The sequence below is a fragment of the Somniosus microcephalus genome, chromosome 4 (genome assembly GCF_052327205.1).
Source record: "Somniosus microcephalus isolate GS21.2 chromosome 4, FLI_Smic_1.0, whole genome shotgun sequence".
NCBI classification, from domain to species: domain Eukaryota; kingdom Metazoa; phylum Chordata; class Chondrichthyes; order Squaliformes; family Somniosidae; genus Somniosus; species Somniosus microcephalus.
In genome coordinates this window covers 154514272-154538670 of record NC_140990.1, presented here as the reverse complement: position 1 = coordinate 154538670, position 24399 = coordinate 154514272, and the positions used below count along the sequence as shown (strand labels likewise).

Below are 24399 nucleotides of genomic sequence, written 5' to 3'. Positions count from 1 at the left end.
CTGGGTCATGGGCTGTGTTTCCCAGACTGATCAGCATAAAACTAGGGCCATGATAATAAGGGTTTACTCTGGCTTTGTCGAGACCTCATCTGGAATATTGTGTACCTTTTTGATCCTATCACTTTAAAGGGGGCACTTTGGCTGCAGACAGATGGAGAGAGAAGGATGAGGATGATACCTGGCCTAAATACATTTGAATCACGCCTTGGGTTTGGATTAACTTTAGAGGTGTAGACAAGAAGGAACCTGATTCAAATCTTTATAATTAAGGGCATTGACAAAATTCAAGTGGATAACTAGTTTGAAGTGATGGTGCCGAGTAGAACAAGGGGACACCCATTTAAAGTGAGGAAACAAGGTGTGCAGTTTTATTTTTCTCAGGATGATTAATCTGTGGAGTTAACATTCTGGCGGTGGTAGTGAGGACCAACTCCCAGCAGTCATTGGAAGCATCAGATGCGTGTTGGAAAATTATAAAATTACAGCGGCAGGAAGGCAAGAATCCAGGAAATAACCAATGGGTTTGAGCCTGATCACCTGAGAGGTCGCAGAGCAATTTTAGACACAGGTTTCTAAAATTGTGTTTTTTTTGCCGTCACAGGAAGCTAACTCAGCATTAGGAGCGGGAGAAGCCCTGCAGCATCAAACTCGGTAGTGTTATAATGCAGGATGAAAAGGAAGAGCCTCATTGACCTTTTCTGATGCAGGATCAGTGCCAATGTGTATCATAATTCTCCTTATTGATTATTGCAGTATTAAGAGGACAATGTAATTCAACATTTCTAGAGCACTTATTAAGTGAAAAAGCACATCAGAATGCTTTATAAGGGTGAGGGCAGGAGGGCAAGGAAGGGGTAATGGAGTGGAGGGAAAGAGACTGAAGGCATGGTTGAAGATTGGTCTTGAGGAGGCTTTTGAAAACCAGAAGAGAATTGAAATGGTTTTGGAAGAGAATTCCAGAAGGTGGGCAAGTGAACTGAAAATGCCTTTCATGGTAGAATGAGTGACTGCACACGTGTATATGCATGAACACAGATGCGAGAACACATTTTTCACAGCATACCAGTGTAAACTTTATTTTTTATGCAAAGAACAAAAGCCAACATTTACAAAAATAACCTCTTTAAAATCTTGCGTGATACGTGTAGAATGCAGAGTGACACACAGGCCTCTGGTCACACTGTTAAATCTGGTGGCAATGGACTTCAATTATTTAGGTCACTGACGATCATTCTTCTGAAGAAAAAGCAAGCAATACACGCACGCATGCACACACCGCAATTAAATGGTGAATATAAACTCACCCAGCCTGATTGGATACTGAATGTTCCAGTATAGGGGACATAGAAATGTCCCATTTATTAGTGAACGCTACAGAAAACATTTGCTTATTTTAAATACAAGATTCTCCCGTGCATAAACAGTGTGCAGATGCGAGTTTAAACATTTAATTAGCCCTTGATCGCAATAAGGATCAATATACATACACACATTTTTAACCATATGCTTAAGTTATAAAGGAGGGATTTTGCAATCTTGCGTTCATATGGGATCCACCTTATTTCATGCTACTTTTACATCGTGATGTTCCTGGAGATGTTCCTGGAAACGATAGAAGCAACAGTTAAAACTATTCTGAGAAAGGCTACAGTAACAAATCAGTGTGAAACTGTTAAGGACACAGAGAATGCAACAGGCCAAATAAACTATTATGGAGAAGATTAACTAGAGGAGGAATGGAATCACATTTCTTCACTAAGAAAAAGATAAACTACAGCGTTTTGCCAGCATTTCCCGTTTCCATTTCAGACCTCATAGAAACATAGAAGATGGGAGCAGGAGTAGGCCATTCGGCCCCTCGAGCCTGCTCCGCCATTCAATGAGATCATGGCTGATCATCCAAATTCAGTACCCGGTCCCTGCTTTCTCCCCATATCCCTTGATCCCTTTAGCCTTAAGAAATATGTCCAACTCCTTGAATATATTTAATGAAATGGCCTCAACTGCCTTGTGTGGTAGAGAATTCCACAGGTTCACCACTTTCTGGGTGAAAAAATTCCTCCTCATCTCTGTCCTAAATGGCTTACCCCTTATCCTTAGACTGTGACCCCTGGTTCTGGACTCTCCGACCATCAGGAACATCCTTCCTGCATCTAGTCTGTCTAGTCCTGTTAGAATTTTATAAGTTTCAATGAGATCCCCTCTCATTCTTCTAAACTCCAGCGAGTACAAGCCATCCCAGGTATCAGCCTGGTGAATCTTTGCTGCACTCCCTCCATGGCAAGAACATCCTTCCTCAGAAAAGGCGACTAAAACTGCACACAATACTCAAGGTGTGGTCTCACCAAGGCCCTGTACAACTGCAGCAAGACATCCTTGTTCCTGTACTCAAACCCTCTTGCTACGAAGGCCAACATACCATTTGCCTTCTTAACCGCCTGCTGCACCTGCATGCTTACCTTCAGCGACTGGTGCACAAGGACGCCCAGGTCTCGTTGCACTTCCCCTTCTCCCAATCTATTGCCATTCAGATAATAATCTGCCTTCCTGTTTTTGACACCAAAGTGGATAACCTCGCATTTATCCATGTTATAGTGCATCTGCCATGCTTCTGCCCAATCACCCAACCTGTCCAAATCATACTGGAGTTTCTCGGCATCCTCCTCACAGCACACACGCCCACCCAGCTTTGTGTTATCTGCAAACTTGGAGATATTACATCTAGTTCCCTCGTCCAGATCATTAATATATATTGTGAATAGCTGGGGTCCAAGGACCGATCCCTGCGGTACCCCACTAGTCACTGCCTGCCACTCGGAAAAAGAGCCGTTTATTCCAACTCTTTGCTTTCTGTCCGCCAACCAGTTCTCTATCCAAGTCAATACCTTGCCCCCAATCCCATGTGCCTTAACTTTACAGGCTAATCTCTTATGCGGGACCTTATCGAAAGCCTTTTGAAAGTCCAAATACACCACATCCACTGGTTCTCCCGTATCTATTTTACCAGTTACATCCTCAAAAAATCTACAGGTTTTCCGATGTCTCCCATCATCTCAACTCTTCTTTGCCTCTCACTGCCTTAGCGATTCATGTGTTCTTTGTTCTCAAATATCTATTTCTTTAATGCTTCTTTCCGTTGTCTGATGCAAAGATCTCACGTGATCTGTCCATCTCCTGTTCTTTTAAGAATACAGGTCATTCCAGTGACACTTTCTCTCTCTCTTTTTGCAACCCCCTCCTCTTTGGTCTGATTCTGATTAAAATGCTTGTTTATCTTAGAAGAACAAAAGAAGCAGGAGTAGGCCATACGGCCCTTGTACCATGCCCCACCATTCAATAAGATCACGGCTGATCTTCAACCTCAACTCCACTTTCCTGCCCGATCTCCATATCCCTTGATTTCCTTCAGTCCAAAAATCTATCGATCTCTGTCTTGAATATACTCAACGACTGAGCCTCCACAGCCCTCTGGGGTAGAGGATTCTAAAGATTCACCACCCTCTGAGTGAAGGAATTTCTCATCATCTCAGTCCTAAATGGCTGACCCCTTATCCTGAGACTGTGACCCCTGGTTCTAGACTCTCCAGCCAGAGGAAACAGCCTCTCAGCTTCTACCCTGTCAAGCCCTTTCAATATTTCAGTTCTGAAGAATGGCTGAAGCCCAAAATGTCAACTTGTCAATTCTCTCCATAGATGCTGGTTAACATGCAGTGTGTTTCCAGCATTTTCTATATTTCATTCAGATTTCAAACATTTGCAGTTCTTTTTGCTTTTTATAAATTACATTTGTTGGTTCATTTGGGGAAGATCACATGATAATTTTATGGCTACATTCAAATTTTTAAAGTACTTTCATTGTGTCTGACATCACAAAGACCTCAGACAGTCTGTAGAAAAAGGAAAAAATACAGGTTCCCCCATTGGCCTGTATGGTGATTGCGCTGGTCAGCGTAACACAAAGACATACAGAGTAGAAGGTTTCAAGTTCAATTTGTGGTCACTGCAAGCGTGCCTGATCCTAGTCAGGGCAATTTTAGGGTGTCAGTGAGGGAAAGCAAAACAGCCAGGGTTCCTGCTTCAGATTGCGATCGAGTGACTCGTGCTGGAAAATGTGCATGCGCAGGTGTTGGATAAGTGCAGAATTGGGCTCAGCTGTGATGCCCTTCATGGTTAAACAGCCCGATGACACTCAATGTCTTGGCTCACACGTGAAGAATGGGCAATGGAGAGCCGAGGATGCCAAGGACCTGGAAGAGTCAGTGCCCTCAAGAAAGGAGGGGAGAAAAAAAAAGTTAATGGACTAATCTCACCACAACATCGACTAATTGAGGTGTTGTGATGGAGCAGATAAAGAAGCATCTGACAGTTATTGGTTTGTGTACCTCCAAGCCGTTGCTGGATTGCCTCGAGTCTCTGGATGTATTCAGTCAGTGAGCGTTCAGGGTCTTGATTGCTTGAGAGGCCCGATTGGTCCTGCCCTCCTCCAGGCGAGAAATGCGATCTGAAATTTAAAAAAATACACACAGCTAGATGTCACCGTCACTGAGTGAAATCCTGCACTGATGCTGGTTAGGAGGTGTGGTGGGTAGGAGGGGGTGCACTGAACATGCACAAGGTGATCTTACAGGCAGTCTAGAGCATAAGTGCAATCTTCCGAGTGAAACTCAATTCTATTTTGAAAATTTCACATTAAGTGAGTGGGCAAAACTGTGGCAAATTGAGTTCAATGTGAGGAACTGAGAGGTAATCCACCTAAGAAAGACAAATCATAGTATTTTCTAAACGGTGAGAAACTAGAAATTGTGGAGGAGCAATGGGATTTGGTTGTCCATGTACACAAATCACTAACAGCTAGTGCACAGGTACAAAAAGCAATCAAAAAACCTAATGGAATGCTGGCCTAAAGCTCAACGTGGCTGATTAAAGGGGAGGAAGTGATGCTTCAATTGTAGAGAGTCTTTGTCAGACCCCACCTGGAGCACTGCGTTCAGTTCTGGGCACTGCACCTCAGGGAGGAGATATTGGCAGTGCAGATTCATCAGAATGATACCGGCGGTTAAATGGCTTGTATTCAGTTGAGTTTAGAAGATTGAAGGTAATCCAATTGAGAAATTGATAAAATAATTAATCCCATGTTTCAGGATTTGATCCACGTTTTCTTTCATTTTTTCCTTTTCAGTTCAATCTCTCCAACTTTTGCTGTATAATCTTATTCGCACATGAGAATCAAATATCTTAATTGTGTCTGTATCCATACCAGTGCTTTCAATCAGAATTTTCACATTTTCAATTCTCTTTGGTTTGTTAATTGAGGTGTTTAAAATTTTTAAAGGATTAGATAGGGTAGATAATGAGAATCTATTTCCTTTGGTGGGAGAATCTAGTACAAGAGGACATCATCTTAAAATCAGAGCTAGGCCATTCGGAAGTGAAATCAGGAAGCATGACTTCACCACAAAGGATAGTAGAAATCTGCATCTCTCTCTCTCCCCCAAAAGGCTGTGGATTTTGGGTCAATGGAAATTTTGAAGACTGAGATCAATAGATTTTTGTTAAGTAAGGGTATCAAGGGATATGGGTCAAAGGCAGGTAAATTGGGTTGAGGTACAGATCAGCCATTATCTATTGAATGGCAGAACAGGCTCGAGAGGCTGAATGGCCTACCTTCTGTTCCTATATAAAACTGTCTGTATGTGGCTCCTTACAATCAAGAAACTAACATTTAACCTACTCCAGGACTTTAGCACATAATCCAGGCTGTACTGAGGGAGTGCTGCACTGTCAGAAGTGCCGTCTTTTGGGCAAGATGTTAAATTCAACGCCCTGTGTGCCTGTTCAGGTGGACATCTAAGATCCCATGGCACCATCTGAAAAACAGGGGAATTCTCCCGATATCTTGGCCAATATTTATCCTCAACCAGCACCACCAAAACAGGTTAACTGGCCATTTCTCTCATTGCTGTTGACAGGATCTTGGTGTGTACAGATTGGCTGCTGCATTTGCCAACGAAAGTACGTCACTGCTTGTGAAGCACTTTGGGACATCTTGAGCAACGTACGCTTTCAGCTACCTGGAGGTCCCACGCAGGCCGCTCAAAGCTGGAAGAGATACCGCGCAGCAAATGTAAAGGGACTGTGCTCAAAAAAAAATTAGAGGGGACATTGATCCTGAGAACATGATAAGGTGCTATATAAATGCAACTTCTTACTTTCCTTTCCTTAACAATGAATGGTGATTTACCTCCCAACCAAACCATTGCAAGGAATCACTGATCACATCCTTTACTTCCCTTCATTACGCAGTCAGTGGATTATTGTGAACTCTCAAATACTCCTGACATCTATGTATATTCTTTCTATTCCCTAAGTTGATTGGAATTTTACCTAAGCTCCCTACCCCTTCAATAATTCTGAAACTGTAGTACAGGAAGCAGTGTAGGTATGCTGGAATTCACTGTGCTAAGGATCTAGTTCACATCTCGATTTCTCTTAATTGTGGGGTCCTGTAACAATTAAGGTTTAGAAAGAAAAACAAATGGCTCAGCAACCCAGGTTACTGCTGCACATATCCGAGCAGCCGGTTCCAGCGCAGCACTGGCATGGGAGTGGCAGTGGGTTGCTTGCCCGACTTCCAGCCAGAGGAAAGAAATGTAATTAAAACAAGTGGCTACAGTATTCCACTGCATGTTCCAGCACCATTAGCCAAACGATCCACCGGGATCCTGCACAGGAAAGACCTAATCTAGCTGGTGTGGCTCTCGAAAGGGTCTGCCTAGAGCAGTTAAGATTCCAGCAATCGGGTTAATTTGTGGTCGATCTGAATCACAACGGGCAATTTGAGATGTTCTAGTGCATTTATCACTGATTTAAAGGGACTATCACACTCTGAGATTCAGGTTTACAGAGAATGTCAGAATTGTATCTATGGATTTGATCATCCATGTGAGACATACAGGTTTAGTTTTGTAGCTCACCTAATCGGTAATCGATATGGGGACTTTGGCGATTGGTGACTTGAAGCATTAAGCCTCCGAGCCGACAAACTGTCTCTGGTTGGTGGTGAATTCATAATGTGAGTCAATGTCGATTGCTGCTGGCGAAGAATCTCTGTTTTGATGGTTTGAGCTAGAAACAGAAATGAGGATTTATTACATTTCAGTTGCCTGAGCAGAAAAACAATCTACCTTCAAGCATCCTTTCCCTTATTTGGATAAACCACTTGATGCGCCATCAATTACTCAAAAGACTGAGGTTAAGCGAGTAACAACCAGGCTTTTATTAACTAAAGAATGAAGGTCTAGTCTCGAGTGGTCGAGCCATCCAGAATACTAAGGGACTGGGAGGTAGTCACTTATATACCTGGAATAGTGGGAGGAGTCAGCCGAGGCATGTCCAGACCTGTACCTAGTGGAATACACATACACTTACAGACAGGTATAACAGTGGTTTACCACATTCACCCCTTGTTTAAAAATGAGTCCGGCGGGGTGAAGTGTATTTAAAAGTTCGTGTATTGGAGTCTCTCCGGAGGTCTTGTCTGCCGCTGTGATTGACGTGGCGACGGTAGGGGTGGTGGAGCTTCCGGCGTCGCGTCCCGTGTAGGCTGGGGCACTGGAGTGTAGTCCTCGTGGGTGACGGTCCAAGGCGAGCCGGCTGCTGGGGTTGGATATCGGGTCGTGGGGGGGGGGGGGGGGGTGGTAATGGGTAGTGGGTTACAGCGGTCCCCGAGGGTGCGAGGTCTCGTATGGAGACTGTGTCCTCCCGCCCGTCCGGGTACGCAATGTAAGCGTACTGGGGGTTGGCGTGGAGGAGGTCGACCCTCTCGACCAGGGGGTCCGTTTTATTGGTCCTCACGTGTCTTCTCAGTAGTACCGGCCCTGGGGACGTCAGCCATGGCGGTAACACTGTCCCCGATGTGGACTTCCTTGGGAAGACAAACATTTTCTCGTGAGGGGTGGCATTGGTGGCAGTGCAGAGCAGTGACCGAATCGAGTGGAGCGCATCGGGGAGCACCTCCTGCCAGCGGGAGGTCGAAAGGCCCCTAGACTTTAAGGCTAGTAGGGCGGCCTTCCAAACTGTTGCATTCTCTCTTTCCACCTGTCCGTTCCCCCGGGGGTTGTAACTGGTGGTCCTGCTTGTGGCTATACCCCTAGCGAGCAGGTACTGGCGGAGTTCGTCGCTCATAAACGATGAGCCCCGGTCGCTATGGATATAGCTGGGGAAACCGAACATGGTGAAGAGGCTGTTCAGACATTTAATGACCGTGGCGCTGGTCATGTCCGGGCAGGGGATAGCGAACGGGAAACGGGAGTACTCGTCAATGATGTTGAGGAAGTACACATTGCGGTCGGAGGAGGGGAGAGGCCCTTTAAAATCGACGCTCAGGCGTTCGAAAGGGCGAGTGGCTTTTATCAGGTGGGCTCTGTCTGGTCTATAAAAGTGCGGTTTGCACTCAGCGCAGACTTGGCAGTTCTTGGTCATGGTCCTGACCTCCTCAATGGAGTAAGGCAGGTTGCGGGCCTTGATGAAGTGGAAGAACCTGGTGACCCCCGGGTGGCAGAGGTCATTGTGGAGGGCCCTCAGCCTATCGATCTGCGCGCTGGCGCAGGTGCCACGCGATAGGGCATCTGGGGGTTCATTGAGCTTCCCAGGCCGGTACAAGATCTCGTAATTGTAGGTGGAAAGTTCGATTCTCCACCTCAAGATCTTGTCATTTTTGATTTTGCCCCTCTGCTTGTTGTTGAACATAAAAGCAACTGAACGCTGGTCAGTGAGCAGGGTAAATCGTTTTCCGGCCAGGTAGTGCCTCCAATGACGCACAGCCTCCACAATAGCCTGGGCCTCCTTCTCGACCGCGGAGTGTCTGGTCTCCGGGCCCTGGAGGGTTCGTGAGAAGAATGCCACAGGTCTCCCCGCCTGATTAAGGGTGGCGGCCAGAGCGAAGTCGGACGCATCGCTTTCGACCTGGAAGGGGATGGATTCGTCCACTGCGTGCATGGTGGCTTTGGCAATGTCCTCCTTGATACGGTGGAAGGCCGAGCGGGCCTCTGCCATCAGGGGAAAAGAGGTGGATTTGATCAGCGGACGGGCTTTGTCTGCATAGTAGGGGACCCACTGGGCGTAGTAGGAAAAAAACCCTAGGCACCTCTTCAGAGCTTTTAGGCAGTGGGAGTTCCATAAGGGGACGCATCCGGTCCGGGTCGGGACCGATGACCCCGTGTTCCACAACACAGCCAAGGATGGCGAGGCGGTCTGTGCGGAATATGCACTTCTCCTTGTTATATGTCAGGTTCAGGAGTTGGGCGGTGCGGAGGACTTTCTCGAGGTTTGCGTCATGGTCCTGCAAGTCATGGCCGCAGATGGTCACATTGTCTAGGTAAGGGAAAGTGGCCTGCAGCGCGTTTTGATCGACCATCCGGACCCCTTAAAGGTGTGTTTACTTGGACACAAGTATAAGCAGGGACAGTAACACAATAATCATGAAGATAGCAACAGTAAACATGTGCATTTCCCCTTATCCAAAAATATGCAGACGGGCTGGGTGCATGTTATGTCATCCTATTTGAAGGGTGACAAAAGATGTCCGAGTAGGTAAGTCGTCGTTCTTCCTTTACACCCGCCACATGCCATGCTGCTGACGTACACCCAGGGGATACGATCGACCTTGAATTTAGGAAAGATCAGCTGAAGAGGAGGTCTACTGCTGATATAAACCGCAGCATTCGTTAAGGCTGCAAATATATTGTTTAGTATATTAGTCTTAACTGGATGCTCTCCACACTGGTCATGTTAGACAATATTGTGGCCATGGAGTGGATTGAATAATCTGTAACTATTCCAATGGTTTTCTTTCAGCTGGTGATAGCAGATAAGGTTTTTCTCCATCCGCCATTTGCCAAATCGGAGTTTGAAGATGGCCATGCCCAGCATCTGTGTTCCAAAGGTTTTTTAAAAAGCCATCTAGTCTTCTGGGTTAGTTTGGTTTGGTTCTTTCTATATCAAAAGCTACAATGTGCTTCGTATTATTGTAACAAATGTAGCATTTTATATCAGAACAAAAAAACCAGAATCTTTAGACAAATGAGACTTGAGAACTTGCTCTGAAAATATTTGGTTTGGGTTTTTCCAGAGCCTCACATTCTCTTACTCTTATTACAGACTAACCACAGGGCTACCAATAAGTCAATCTTTCAAATGAGCAAAAATTGGAAGAAATGGTATTCAATTTAAATAATGTCAGGTGACAGTGGGGTCTGATTTGTTTCCCACCAAAGACAACATTTTTATTTGGTCTTCCCTGCAAGTGATAAACTACTGACTTGATGGAAAGAATATTTGTAATTCCATATTCAGAGTGTGCCATTACCAAACTTGGTAGCAATGTGGTGAGTTGATTTCTGCTTTGGTAAATAACTTGCCTACAGTTGAGAGAGGAGAGCCTCGAGAATGGTGGGCAGGGGTGGCGAAGAGAATGCAGCATATTCTGGTGGTAACTGACTTTCCCGGGTCTAGGTAACTCCGGATCCTTTTCCTGGCCCATCCAAAGTTGCTGCCCATATAGTTCCCAATGGCGCCACTTCCAGATGCACTTTAAGCCACACTTTCAAATTTTTATTTCTTAAAACGTGGATAATGTGGGAGTACATTGAAACCCCTTACATTGAAAGCTCTCCCTAGACTGCCCTTCCAAGCAGTTAAAAAAAATCTGGATTTCATGTGACAAAAACTTGATGAGTTACAAAAGGATGTCAATGTGTGAAGTTGGCATGGCTTCTCTACCTTACAATCTGGGTGCATTTAGAGGCCGCTTGCCACTCAGTGGCCCCCCCCACTGCCACAAATTAAATTGCAGCTCTCTGAAGTACAGTAGCTGTTACAACCAGGACAGCTTGGGAGAATTTATTTAGGAACTTACGAGGCAGGAGATGGATCTGAATTATGAAGTGCCTCTTGACTGATTTGGAGGAACTGCTGTCAAACTCATTGCTTCACTTCAATGGTGCCCAGGTTTATCCTAAGTGACAGTGGGGTCTCTGATTTGTTTCCTACCAAAGAAGACTTCTGAAGTGAGGGAAGCTGCATCGTCAGTCATGTTGTACTTCAACAATAAGCAGGACAAGCATCTGAAGTGATGTGAATGAGAAGCGCAGCTTGTTACACTGCAGGAGGGAAATTCATGTGACTAACATACCCGAGGCTTAAAATGCTTTAAATATGCTTCATTAAGTATTATTCATAATTATTAAATCATTTTAATATGAAACTTCAAATGCTTCCATATGTTCTTATTAAGCGTGCTAATCCAAATACAGTTAGCTATAGGGCACTTCATATATGCAAATATTCATTAAAAACATACAGGATGATACTTCATCTACATAAGTATCAGTTAAGTCCCACACTTTGGAGAAATGAAAAGACACAGATTCCCAGTCATACCTTGGCCACCTCCAATACTGTTGGCTGCGGGTGCAGGGTACAGACCTTTCCTTGTTGCTTTCTGCCATTTCTTTACCAGGAATTTCAGCCTGATGAGGCACAAAGTGGAATATTAAAAACATTGAACAGCAAAGCCAGAACAAAGCTCACATACAAATATCAAATACAATTGTACAGCAATGCACCTGGATAGTTGTCACAGCAATCTACACACCACCCTCTCCATAGTCTAGCAACTAAGTTTTAAGTTCCTTCTTAATGTTTCTTATTCATCTATTTTTGATGCGGACCTGCGGGAGATTCGGCAGTTTAAAAAGGGCGCCAGAGTTCAGGTGAGGCCCCACAGCAGCAGCGGAGGAGGTGGCAGTGCGGACCTGCGGGAGACTCGGGAGTTTAAAAAGGGCGCCAGAGTCCAGGTGAGGCCCCACAGCAGCAGCGGAGGTGGCGGCAGTGCGGACCTGCGGGAGACTCGGCAGTTTAAAAAGGGCGCCAGAGTTCAGGTGAGGCCCCACAGCAGCAGCGGAGGTAGCGGCAGTGCGGACCTGCGGGAGACTCGGCAGTTTAAAAAGGGCGCCAGAGTTCAGGTGAGGCCCCACAGCAGCAGTGGAGGCGGCGGCAGTGCGGACCTGCGGGAGACTCGGGAGTTTAAAAAGGGCGCCAGAGTCCAGGTGAGGCCCCACAGCAGCAGCGGAGGTGGCGGCAGTGTGGACCTGCGGGAAACTCGGCAGTTTAAAAAGGGCGCCAGAGTTCAGGTGAGGCATACCAGTCTCCAATCTCAGAGCTCAGAGGGAGGGAGAGAAGTAAAAAGTAATTGAAGTGTGATGTCACCAGAAAGCAGGTAAGTGATTGGTTGGTGAGTATTTCTCTCTTTTTAAACTTTAACTCTGTGGTTTATAGTTACTAAGGTGTCTCTGGTGTAGCGGGGACTGTTGGTAAACCATTTAACTGTAGTGTAATTAGTGGGATTGATTGATTTAATTTAATTTCAATTAATTAAAGGGTAAGTCATGGCAGGACAGCCCGGCCACGTGGTATGCTCCTCCTGCGATATGTGGGAACTCAGGTACACTTCCTGTGTCCCTGACAACAGTGTGTGCAGGAAGTGCATCCAGCTGCAGCTACTGACAGACCGCATTGCGGCGGTGGAGCTGCGATTGGATGCATACTGGAGCGTTCGCGATGCTCGGGACGTTGTGCATAGCACATTTACGGAGTTGGACACACCGCAGGAAGAGGTTGGACAGGCAGAAAGGGAAGGGGTGACCAACAGGCAGAGTACTAGGCGCAGGCAGGTAGTGCAGGGGTCCCCTGTGGACATGCCCCTCTCAAACAGATACACCACTTTGAGTACTGTTGGGGGAGATGGCTTATCAGAGGAAAGCAGCAGCAGCCAACTTCCTGGCACTAGGGGTGGCTCTGCTGCACAGGATGGGAGGAAAAAGAGGGATAGCGCTATAGTAATAGGGGATTCTATTGTAAGGGGAATAGATAGGCGTTTCTGCAGCCGTAAACGAGACTCCAGGATGGTGTGTTGCCTCCCTGGTGCAAGGGTCAAGGATGTCGCAGAGCGGCTGCAGAACATCTTGGAAAGGGAGGGTGAACAGCCAGTTGTCGTGGTGCATATAGGTACCAACGATATAGGTAAAAACCGGGATGAGGTCCTAAAAGCTGAATATAGGGAGTTAGGAGGTAAATTAAAAAATAGGACCTCAAAGGTAGTAATCTCAGGATTGCTACCAGTGCCACGTGCTAGTCAGAGTAGAAATAGAAGGATATTTCAGATGAATATGTGGCTAGAGGAATGGTGCAACGGGGAGGGATTCAAGTTCCTGGGACATTGGAACCGGTTCTGGGGGAGGTGGGACCAATTCAAACCAGACGGTTTGCACCTGGGCAGGGCTGGAACCGATGTCCTAGGGGGAGTGTTTGCTAGTGCTCTGGGGGAGGGTTTAAACTAAAATGGCAGGGGGTTGGGAATCTGAGCAGGGAGACAGAGGAAAGGGAAACAAGGATAAAAGCAAAAGATAGGAAGGAGAAAAACAAAAGTGGCAGTCAGAGAAATCAACGGTTTAAATCAAACGTGGCCACAGTAAATAATAATTCTAATAGGTCTAAGAGCGTTAAAAAAACAAGCCCGAAGGCTTTGTGTCTTAATGCGAGGAACATTCGTAATGTGGATGAATTGGCTGCGCAAATAGAGGTAAACGAATATGATTTGGTTGGGATTACGGAAACGTGGCTCAAGGATGGCCAAGGCTGGGAACTCAACATCCAGGGATATTCGATATTCAGGAAAGATAGGCAAAAAGGAAAGGGAGGTGGGGTAGCATTACTGGTTAAAGAAGGGATTAACACAATTGTAAGGAAGGATATTAGCTCTGATGTAGAATCTGTATGGGTAGAATTGAGAAATACCAAGGGGCAGAAAACGTTAGTGGGAGTGGTATATAGACCTCCGAACAGTACGGCGGAGGTTGGGGATGGCATTAAAAGGGAAATTAAAGAAGCGTGCAATAAGGGCACAGCAGTCATCATGGGTGACTTTAATCTACATATAGATTGGGCTAACCAAATTAGTAACAATACTGTGGAGGAGGAATTCCTGGAGTGTTTACGGGATGGTTTCCTGGACCAATATGTCGAGGAACCAACCAGAGGTCATGCCATCTTAGACTGGGTATTATGTAACGAGAAAGGATTAATTAGCAATCTTGTTGTACGAGGCCCCTTGGGTCGGAGCGATCATAATATGATCGAATTCTTCATTAAGATGGAGAATGAAGTAGTTGACTCAGAGACTAGGGTCCTAAATTTAAATAAAGGAAACTACGATGGTCTGAGGCGCGAGTTGGGTAGGATTGATTGGGGAATGTCACTCAAAGGGTTGACGGTGGATAGGCAATGGCAAACATTCAAAGACGCATGGATGAACTACAGAATTTGTTTATCCCAGTTTGGCATAAAAATAAAACAAAAAAGGTGACTCAACCGTGGCTAACAAGGGAAATTAGGGAGCGCATAAGATCCAAGGAGAGGACATATAAATTGGCCAGAAAAAGCAATAATCCTGGGGATTGGGAGCAGTTTAAGATTCAACAAAGGAGGACAAAGGGATTAATTAAGAAAGGGAAAATAGAATATGTGAGTAAGCTTGCAGGGAACATAAAAACTGAATGTAAAAGGTTTTATAGATATGTGAAGAGAAAAAGATTGGTGAAGTCAAGCGTAGGTCCCTTGCAGTCACAATCAGGGGAATTTATAATGGGGAACAAAGAAATGGCAGACCAACTAAATACATATTTTGGTTCTGTCTTCACAGAGGAGGACACAAATAACCTCCCAGAGATGCCGGGGAACATAGGGTCTGATGAAAGGGTGGAACTGAAAGAAATCAGTATTTGTAGGGAAATGGTGTTAGGGAAATTGATGGGACTGAAGGCCGATAAATCCCCAGGGCCTGATAATCTACATCCTAGGGTACTTAAGGAAGTGGCCCTAGAAATAGTAGATGCATTGCTGATCATCTTCCAACATTTGATGGAATCTGGAACAGTACCCATGGATTGGAGGGTAGCTAATGTTACCCCACTATTCAAAAAAGGTGGTAGAAAGAAAACGGGGAATTACAGACCGGTAAGCCTGACATCGGTAGTGGGGAAAATGCTAGAGTCCATTATAAAAGATGTAATAGCAGAGCACTTGGAAAACAGTGACAGGATCGGACAAAGTCAACATGGATTCACAAAAGGTAAATCGTGTTTGACTAATCTACTGGAATTTTTTGAGGATGTAACTGGTAAAATAGATAAGGGAGAACCAGTGGATGTGGTGTATCTGGACTTTCAGAAGCCCTTCGATAAGGTCCCGCATAAGAGATTAGCGTGTAAAGTTAAGGCACATGGGATTGGGGGCAAGGTATTGACTTGGATAGAGAACTGGTTGGCAGACAGAAAGCAAAGAGTTGGAATAAATGGGTCTTTTTCCGAATGGCAGGCAGTGACTAGTGGGGTACCGCAGGGATTGGTCCTTAGACCCCAGCTATTCACAATATATATGAATGATCTGGACAAGGGAACTAGATGTAATATCTCCAAATTTGCAGACGACACAAAGCTGGGTGGGCGTGTGTGCTGTGAGGAGGATGTCGAGAAACTCCAGGATGATTTGGACATGTTGGGTGATTGGGCGGAAGCATGGCAGATGCAATATAACGTGGATAAATGTGAGGTTATCCACTTTGGTGGCAAAAACAGGAAGGCAGATTATCTAAATGGCAATAGATTGGGAGAAGGGGAAGTGCAACGAGACCTGGGTGTCCTTGTGCACCAGTCGCTGAAGGTAAGCATGCAGGTGCAGCAGGCGGTTAAGGAGGCAAATGGTATGTTGGCCTTCGTAGCGAGAGGGTTTGAGTACAGGAACAAGGATGTCTTGCTGCAGTTGTACAGGGCCTTGGTGAGGCCACATCTTGAGTATTGTGTGCAGTTTTGGTCGCCTTATCTGAGGAAGGATGTTCTTGCCATGGAAGGAGTTCAGCAAAGATTCACCAGGCTGATACCTGGGATGGCAGGAATGACGTATGAGGAGAGATTGGGTCGATTGGACTTGTACTCGCTGGAGTTTAGAAGAATGAGAGGTGATCTCATTGAAACTTATAAAATTCTGACAGGACTGGACAGACTAGATGCAGGAAGGATGTTCCCGATGGGCGGGGAGTCCAGAACCAGGGGTCACACTCTAAGGATAAAGGGTAGGCCATTTAGGACAGAAATGAGGAGGAATTTCTTCACCCAGAGTGTGGTGAACCTGTGGAACTCTCTACCACAGAAGGCAGTGGAGGCCAGTTCATTAAATATATTCAAGAAGGAGTTGGATATATTTCTTAAGGCTAAAGGGATCAAGGGGTATGGGGAGAAAGCAGGGACCGGGTACTGAGTTTGGATGATCAGCCATGATCGCATTGAATGGCGGAGCAGGCTCGAGGGGCCGAATGGCCTACTCCTGCTCCTATCTTCTATGTTAGCGAATGATTTTTGCCTTTATGGCCAGGGAAACTTTCATATTCAAAGTGCAATATAATTATGCTCAAACACCAGTCATATAAAGAGCAAGTAAACAACTCCAGAGCATCATCGGACGATGGCAATTAAGAATCTATTATTCACCATGATGGCAAATAAAAATGAAACTGAGAGCAGTTCCACCTCCAGTTCAGTTCACTTTGAACTGGGAAGAAGCAAGCAATATAACTTGGGCTGGGTTGGGGTTGTTATATAACTCGCAAAAGTTCATCATTCTCTGCACTGACACTGTAGAACAAGTTCCTGTGATTTTACTTCCCTTCTGATAACTTAGGTTATGTGGTAAAGAAAATGAAACAACAACAAATGCATAATTGCACAAAGCTGTATGTGGACTGGCGGAAACTGCATGAGCACACTGCTGGCTGATACTGAGAATAGTTCAACTTTGTAATCCAATCTTTTGTTATTGCCAGTTTCACTTGGCTGTATTTGGGGTATAAAGTGTTTCCATGATGCGATAAAAACATAAGAAATAGGAGCAGGAGTAGGCCAATCGGCCCCTCGAGCCTGCTCCGCCATTCAATAAGATCATGGCTGATCCAATCTTGGCCTCAACACCACTTTCCCGCTCTCTCCCCATACCCCTCGACTCCCTTGTAATTCAAATGTCTGTCATCGCCACCTTGAATATATTCAATGGCTCCGCCTCCACAGAAACAACAACATGCATTCATATAGCGCCTTTAACGCAGAAAACCGTCCCAAGCTGCTTCACAGAGGCATAACCAAAAAGTGGACAAAGATTCAAAGAAGGAAATATTAGGAGGGGCAACCAGAAGCTTCAAAGAACTGGATTTTAAGGAGGGTCTTAAAGGAGGAGAGGGAGGTGGAGAGGTTTAGGTTCATGCTTTTCAAAGCATGGGGCCTAGACGGCTGAGGGCACAGCCAGCAATGGTAGGGCAAAGGAAAGGGGGATGTACAGGAGGCCAGAGTCAGAGGAACACAGGGTTTGGAATGGGGCGGCTCGTATGGCTGGAGGAGGTTACAGAGATAAGGATTTAAACACAAAAATGAGAATTTAAAATTTGAGGTACTGGGGGGACCAACAGCGTATGTTGGTCTGTGAGGACAAGGGTGATGGGTGAGCAGGACTTGGTGTAGGATCGAATACAGGCAGCAGAGTTTTGGATGAGCTGAAATTTCCGGATGGTGGAGATTGAGAGGCTGTCCAGGAGAACATTAGGATTGCCAATCTGGAGGTGACGAAGAAATGGATGAGGGTTTCAGCAGCAGATGGGTTGAGGTAGGGTGGAGAAGGAAGTAGCGGGTCTTTGTGATGCAGAGAACTTGGGATCTGCAGCTCATCTGTGAGTCGAATAAGACACCAAGGTTGTGAACAGTCTGGTTTATCCTGAGATAGTGGTCAGGCAGAGAGGTGGAATCTGTGGCTAGGTATGGAGTTTGTGGTGGGGGCTGAAGGTGATGGCTTTAATCTTCCCAATGTTTACCTGGAGATAACTGCAACTTATTCAAGACTGGATTTCAGACAAATAGTCTGATAATGCTGAGGTAGTGGAGGGGTCAAGAGCAGTGGTGGAGGGGTAGAGCTTGGTATCATCTATGTATATGTGAAATTTGACCTCATGTCTGCAAACAGTGTGACCAAGGGTCAGCATGTAAATGCAGAGGAAGAGGGGTCCAAGGATAGATCATTAAGGGACTCCAGAGATAATGATGCAGGATGGGAATGGAAGCCATTGTTGGATATGCTCAGATAGGTAAGAGTGGAACCGAGTGAGGTGAGTCCCACTGAGCTGGACAATGTAGGGCATATATTGGAGGAGGATAGTGTGCTCAGCTGTGTCAGTGACTGTAGAGGGGGCGAGGAGGGATAATATACCACAATTGCAGTCACAGTGGATTTTATTTGTGACTTTTGTTAGGCCCGTTTTGGTACTGTGGCAGGAGCAGAAGTGATTGGAGAGATTCAAACAAGAGTTGCTGGAAATGTGAGCATGGATGAGCACGGTAAAGTGACAACACGTTCAAGGACTTTGGAAATGGGGCAGAAGTTTGCAAGGACGGTGGGCTTGATGGTAGAATTTTTTGAGGAGCGAGGTGATGACAGTGGTTTTGAAAGGGAGGTACTTGAGGAGAGGGAACTATTGACAATGTCAGCTAGCATGTGTGCCAGAGGGGAAGCTGGGTAGTAGCAGTTTAATGGGAATGGGACCAAGAGAGCAGGAGGTGGGTATCATGGAAATGGAATGCTGTGTGAAAGCAAATGCCTTTATGCCAAATTAAATAAGCTTTGCCATCAACTTAAAAAATAATTCATACCTGGATATTGCAATGACCACTCTAACTGTAGAGCGGAATTTTGTTAATGGACGGGAATGCCGGGTGGGCATGTGGAGGTCTGTGGGAGAAGGGTACACTCCCATACGTGCAATTAGACACAGAGTTGCCTGCTCGCATTCCTGGAATCCCCCTAAAAGCAGCAACAGGTACTTCTTCTGGTACACCAAAGCCTTCCTGAAGCTTTCTGCTCGGAGGTACTTGCCATAAAGCCTCTGCATCTGCACACAAAACACGGCAACATTTTGATTCTGTGTACATAGTACAAGGGCAAAGAATCCCTTTGGCCCCAAAACTCGAGGCAACTACTCATTGCATCATGTAAAGTTTCTTAAATCACAAAGGCTAACAAAACTTTGGAACATGTTTTTAAATTATAAAAGGGGAACTGTGGAAGTACTTCTCAACACAGCAGCACAGGTACCAGATTACTACCTCTATGCAGTTCTAAATGAGCATTATTAATCGAGACAGTAAGGCCATCCGACAACAGAGACAGAGAGTTGAGACCAGCAATACATCGATAATTGTAATTCATGGGACAAAGTATGCAGTTATGCACAATGCATGCTCAGTTCCAATTATTGAGAACAAACCAAGTTTTCCCCAGAATATGATCTCAACACCCCAGGGACCAGCACTGAGAAAAGAGCAATATTTTCAAGCAAAGAAACTGATAGCTTGAATTTCTCCAAACGAGTTGGAACTGGCACATTTGGATATGTTTCTACCCTTACAATAAGTTTTAGGATTTTTCCAAAATATAAGATTGAAGTACAGTATTATGGAGGTGTAGAGTCAAATCTCCTTGATGCTCACCTTCATGCTGGAGGGATCAACAAGGTCATGTCGCAGAGGTCGATTTTCAATCTCTGCCATCACTCGAGCCAATTCTGATTCAGCCTCTTTTAAGGCACTCTGTAACTGGTTTCTTTCCTTCATCCAACTTGTCCTTTCAAAATTCAGGACTAAATTTGCGTTGTCAATTGGTTTCTCCTAGAACACAAGATCACACAGCAATGTCAAAGACAGAACTGGCAAGTGGCGGTGCTGAAACAAATTATGTTGTGCTTTTCCCCATTATGAAGAGAGCGTGGCCTTATTATAGGTGTTTTAACTGGCAATATGTAGATTTAAAAAAACAAACATGGGACTGGCTTGGGGAATGCCAGGTGGGCATGAATGGCGGAGCAGGCTCGAGGGGCCATGTGGCCTAATCCTGCTCCTATTTCTTATGTTCTGAACCACACTTCAGGTTTTATTCTTTATTTGAAGCACTGAGGTACAAAAACCAAAAGCTGAGCTAGAAATGACGAAAGGAAATCAATACCTGAATAAGGAGTGCTCATCAGCAGGCAAGAACAAGTATAAGAGACCACAAAAAGGATTAACAGATAAGCAACTCATGATAGAATGAAAAAAATGATGAGTTTAAATGGCAACTACTCATGTCTATCAGAAATATCTCAGTACAGGTAGACTACCCTTTATCCGGACTTCCGAAAACCGAAACCCTCTAAAAACCGAAGGTTTTTTCGGTCAGCGTAAGTCGTGCGCACGACATGACCAGAGTGGCGCACGACTTACAGGCCTAGCCGGATAAGGGATAGTGTAGCATTTTTCCGCACTTCTGAAAACCGAAATCGCTCAGCGTAAGTGTACCAGCCTTTATCCGCACATCCGAAACCAGAAAACCTCTGAAAGCCGAAAGTGGAGCAAAGCATGACTTCTGAAAACCGAAATGCGCACGACCACGACCCCCGCCGATCCCCACCCCCGACCCCCCTTTCGGATAAGGGATAGTGTATCCTTTATCCGCACTCCCGAAAACCGAATTACCTCTGAAAACCGAAGTGTTTTCGCGCACCTTCCGAAATCCGAAATTTTCCTAAAACCGAAACACGGCTGGTCCCGAGGTTTTCGGATAAAGGATAGTCTACCTGTACTTCACATTCAATTAATTACTTAGAATGCAGTAACTAGTTTGTAGTCAAGTAATAATCTCCTTTACAGTTTAGTTATTTAGGTTCTAGGTTGCAAAAATGGGCTGAAGTTCATTAAATTAAAATTGAGACTGTGAATTTATAGGTAAACTTACACCAAAGTGGAACATAACGAGTGTTCATTATCAATCCCACCCATACCTGCTCAGCAAACATCTGTTTCTGCCTATAACACAGGAAAAGGAGAAGACCATTCAGCCCCTCAAGCCTGAGGAAATGGTTTCTATCTACCCGATCAAACCCTTTAATCATCTTAAACACCTCAATTAGATTACCCCTTAATCTTCTATACTCAAGGGACTACAAGTCTAGTCTATGCAACCTGTCCTCATAATTTAACCCTTTTAGCCCCGGTATCTGGTGAATCTGCGCTGCTCCCCCTCCAATATCTCCTCCCTGAGGTGCGGTGCCCAGAACTGAACGCAGTGTCCAGATGGGGTCTAACCAGAGCTCTGTACAGCTGGAGCATCACTTCCACCCCTCTGTATTCCAGCCCTCTGGAGATAATGGCCAACGTTCCATTAGCATTTTTAATCTATCAACATCCTTTTGCAACTTTCTGCTCCCATCTACACTATTTGCTGTGCCACCTTTCTTAGTGTCATCAGCAAACTTGGATATACAGCTCTCTATTCCTTTATTCAGGTTATTTATAAATATAGTGAAAAGCCGAGGCCTCAGTACAGATCCCTGGGGGATACCACTAGTCACATCCTGCCAATTTGAGTGCATACCCATTATCCCTACTCTCTGGCTTCCTACCTCTAACTAATTCCTATGTCAATAGGTTGCCTCCAATTCCATGTGCTCTCTAACAGTCTATTGTGTGGAACATTATCGAATGCCTTCCAAGTCCATATAAATGGCATCCATAGACAGTCCCTTATCTACCATTTTAGTTATACCCCTCAAAAAATTCATCTAGGCTCATCAGGCATGAGTTACCTGTTACAAATCCATGCTGGCTCTCTGATCAATTCATATTTGTTCAAGTGCTCAGTCAGTCTGTCCCTAATAATAGATCCAAGTAACTTCCCCACAATAGACATTAGACCTATAATTTCCTAGATTATCTCTTCCATCCTTCTTAAACCGCCACAAACTCCGTTCCCTCGCCACTGACTCCATCCCTCTCCCTAACATCTGTCTGAGGCTGAACTACACTGTTCGCAACTTTGGTGTCATATTTGATCCTGAAATGAGTTTCCGACCACATATCTGCAGCATAACAAAGGCCGCCTGCTTCCACCCCCGTAACATCGCCCGTCTCCGCCCTTGCCTCAACTCATCTGCTGCTGAAACCCTCATCCATGCCTTTGTTACCTCTAGACTGGACTATTCCAACACACTTCTGGCTGGCCTCCCACATTCCACCCTACGTAAACTTGGTGTCATCCAAAACGTGGCTGCCCGTGTCCTAACTCGCACCAAGTCCTGTTCACCCATCACCCCTGTGTTCACTGACCTGGCTCCCGGTTAAGCAGCGCCTCGATTTCAAAATTCCCATCCTTGTTTTCAAATCCCTCCAAGGCCTCGCCCCTTCCTATCTCTGTAATCCCCTTCAGCCGCCCCCCCTCCCCACAAGATATCTGCAGTCCTCTAATTCTGCCCTTGTGAGCATTCCTGATTATAATCGCTCAACCTTTGGTGGCTGTGCCTTCTGTTCCCGCAGCATGCTACCCACCACTATCTCAGCACAACCCCAACCCGGCGTGAGGTTGAAAAGGCCATCTGACAACTGAAGAACAACCAGGCCTCAGGAGCAGATGGAATCCCTGCCAAGGCACTAAAGCATGGCGGAGAAGCACTACTGGCACAAATTCATGAACTAATTTCTCTTATCTGGAAGGAGGAGAGCATGCCAGGGGATCTCAGAGACGTCATAATTGTGACCATCTTCAAGAAAGGTGACAAGTCAGATTGCGGTAATTACAGAGGAGTTTCCCTGCTGTCTGCCACAGGGAAACACATTGCAAGAATCCTCCTCAAATGGCCTTCTCCCAGTGGCTGAAGAGCTCCTCCCAGAGTCGCAATGCGGATTACGCCCACTAAGGTGAACAATGGACATGATCTTCACCACGCGTCAATTACAAGAGAAACAGCACCAACCGCTGTACATGGCCGCCTTTGATCTCACAAAGGCCTTCGACACGGTCAACCATAAGGGGTTATGGAGTGTCCTCCTCAAATTCGGCTGCCCTCAAAAGTTTGTTACCATCCTCCGCCTGCTTCACGACGACATGCAAGCCGTGATCATGACTAACGGTTCCACCACAGACCCAATTCACGTCTGGACCGGGGTCAAGCAAGGCTGTGTCATTGCACCAACGCTCTTCTCGATCTTCCTTGCTGCAATGCTCCATCTCACCCTCAGTAAGCTCCCCACTGGAGTGGAGCTCATTTACAGAACAAACGGGAAACTGTTCAACTTCCGTCACCTCCAGTCCAGATACAAGGTCGACCCATCCTCTGTCGTCGAATTACAGTATGCAGACGATGCTTCCGTCTGCGCTCACTCGGAGGTCGAATTCCAAACCATCGTCAACACCTTCGCCGAAGCGTACGAAAGCATGGGCCTTACACAAAACATCCGTAAGACAAAGGTCCTCTACTAACCTGCCCCCACCACACAGTATGGCCTCCGATTATCAAAATCCACGACAAGGCCTTGGACAACGTGGACCACTTTCTGACATAAGAAAACTACTAGGCACTTGGTCTGAGTATTAAACAAGGCTTTAATCAACTGTTTTTCAACATGGAGATCTAGTTGTGTCCTTCACTAGTTCCTGTTAAAGAATGCCCTGAGCAAGCTGGGCCCATGCCCGAGTATTTATACTCTCCCTGGACAGCACCACCAGCAGGCCGCCCAGTATCATTTCATAGGTCATTTCCACATGAATGACAAGATTCATGTCATTCTTCCCGCCTGAAAGATTGGAAGTCCGGCGGCTTCCTTCTACCGAATTAATCGGACTAAGAATAGACGGAGTCGTTTGGATCTCCGTTGGAGGCCGGAAGGCACGTTTCCTCGGACCGTGGTTTGGTCCCGGGGTCACTTGGTTCTTACCGGCAGAGTCCGTGTCGCCTTGATCGACCCGAGGGGGACTGGGGTGATCGTGGCTCCGGGTGCGGGCCCCCACCGGCGCAGAGCTGGCTTCACCCTGCTCAGTAGTCGGTGACCGTCCTGGCTTCGGGTGGCCATCCCGCGGGGAGCACTCTGTTCCCCGGGTTGATCCGGCGGAATAGCTGGCAGATCCTTTGACGTCCCGGGTAGGGCGTCATCCTCAGAGGAGCGCAGGGTATCGGCGTCATCAGTGAGGGCTTCCGCCTGAGGCTTACCAGCGGAGTCACAAAGTAGTAGCAGCAGTACGTGCATATGGTAAAAAAATAGGCATCTGAATTTTTTTGAGCTGCGTCCAGAGAATATGCCTGGTTATAGGCAGCTTGTAACCCGAGGATTTTATTTTCCAACAGACGCTGGCGTATGAGGGAAGAAGCAACTCCGTTAATAAAAGAGTCACGAATTAATTCCTCCCGGCACTGCTCAGCTGAGACAGCTTTGAGGTTACAATCTT

At 45.9% G+C, this 24399-nt stretch overlaps 1 protein-coding gene across 6 annotated transcripts in view; it reads right to left on the bottom strand.

Annotated features, from left to right (window-relative positions):
- Window positions 1-1048: 1048 nt before the first annotated feature.
- Window positions 1049-24399, bottom strand: part of pcnt (pericentrin) — a 355160-nt gene continuing 331809 nt past the window's right edge. For all 6 annotated transcript variants that reach the window (XM_085985354.1, XM_085985358.1, XM_085985355.1 and 3 more), the window contains 6 exons: window positions 19638-19814; window positions 18801-19039; window positions 11440-11528; window positions 6975-7125; window positions 4383-4501; window positions 1049-1602 (listed from right to left, as the gene is read on the bottom strand). In XM_085985354.1, coding sequence (XP_085841480.1) covers window positions 1559-1602; window positions 4383-4501; window positions 6975-7125; window positions 11440-11528; window positions 18801-19039; window positions 19638-19814 — 819 coding nt within the window. In that variant the 3' untranslated portion in view covers window positions 1049-1558. The remainder of the gene's footprint in view (window positions 1603-4382; window positions 4502-6974; window positions 7126-11439; window positions 11529-18800; window positions 19040-19637; window positions 19815-24399) is intronic.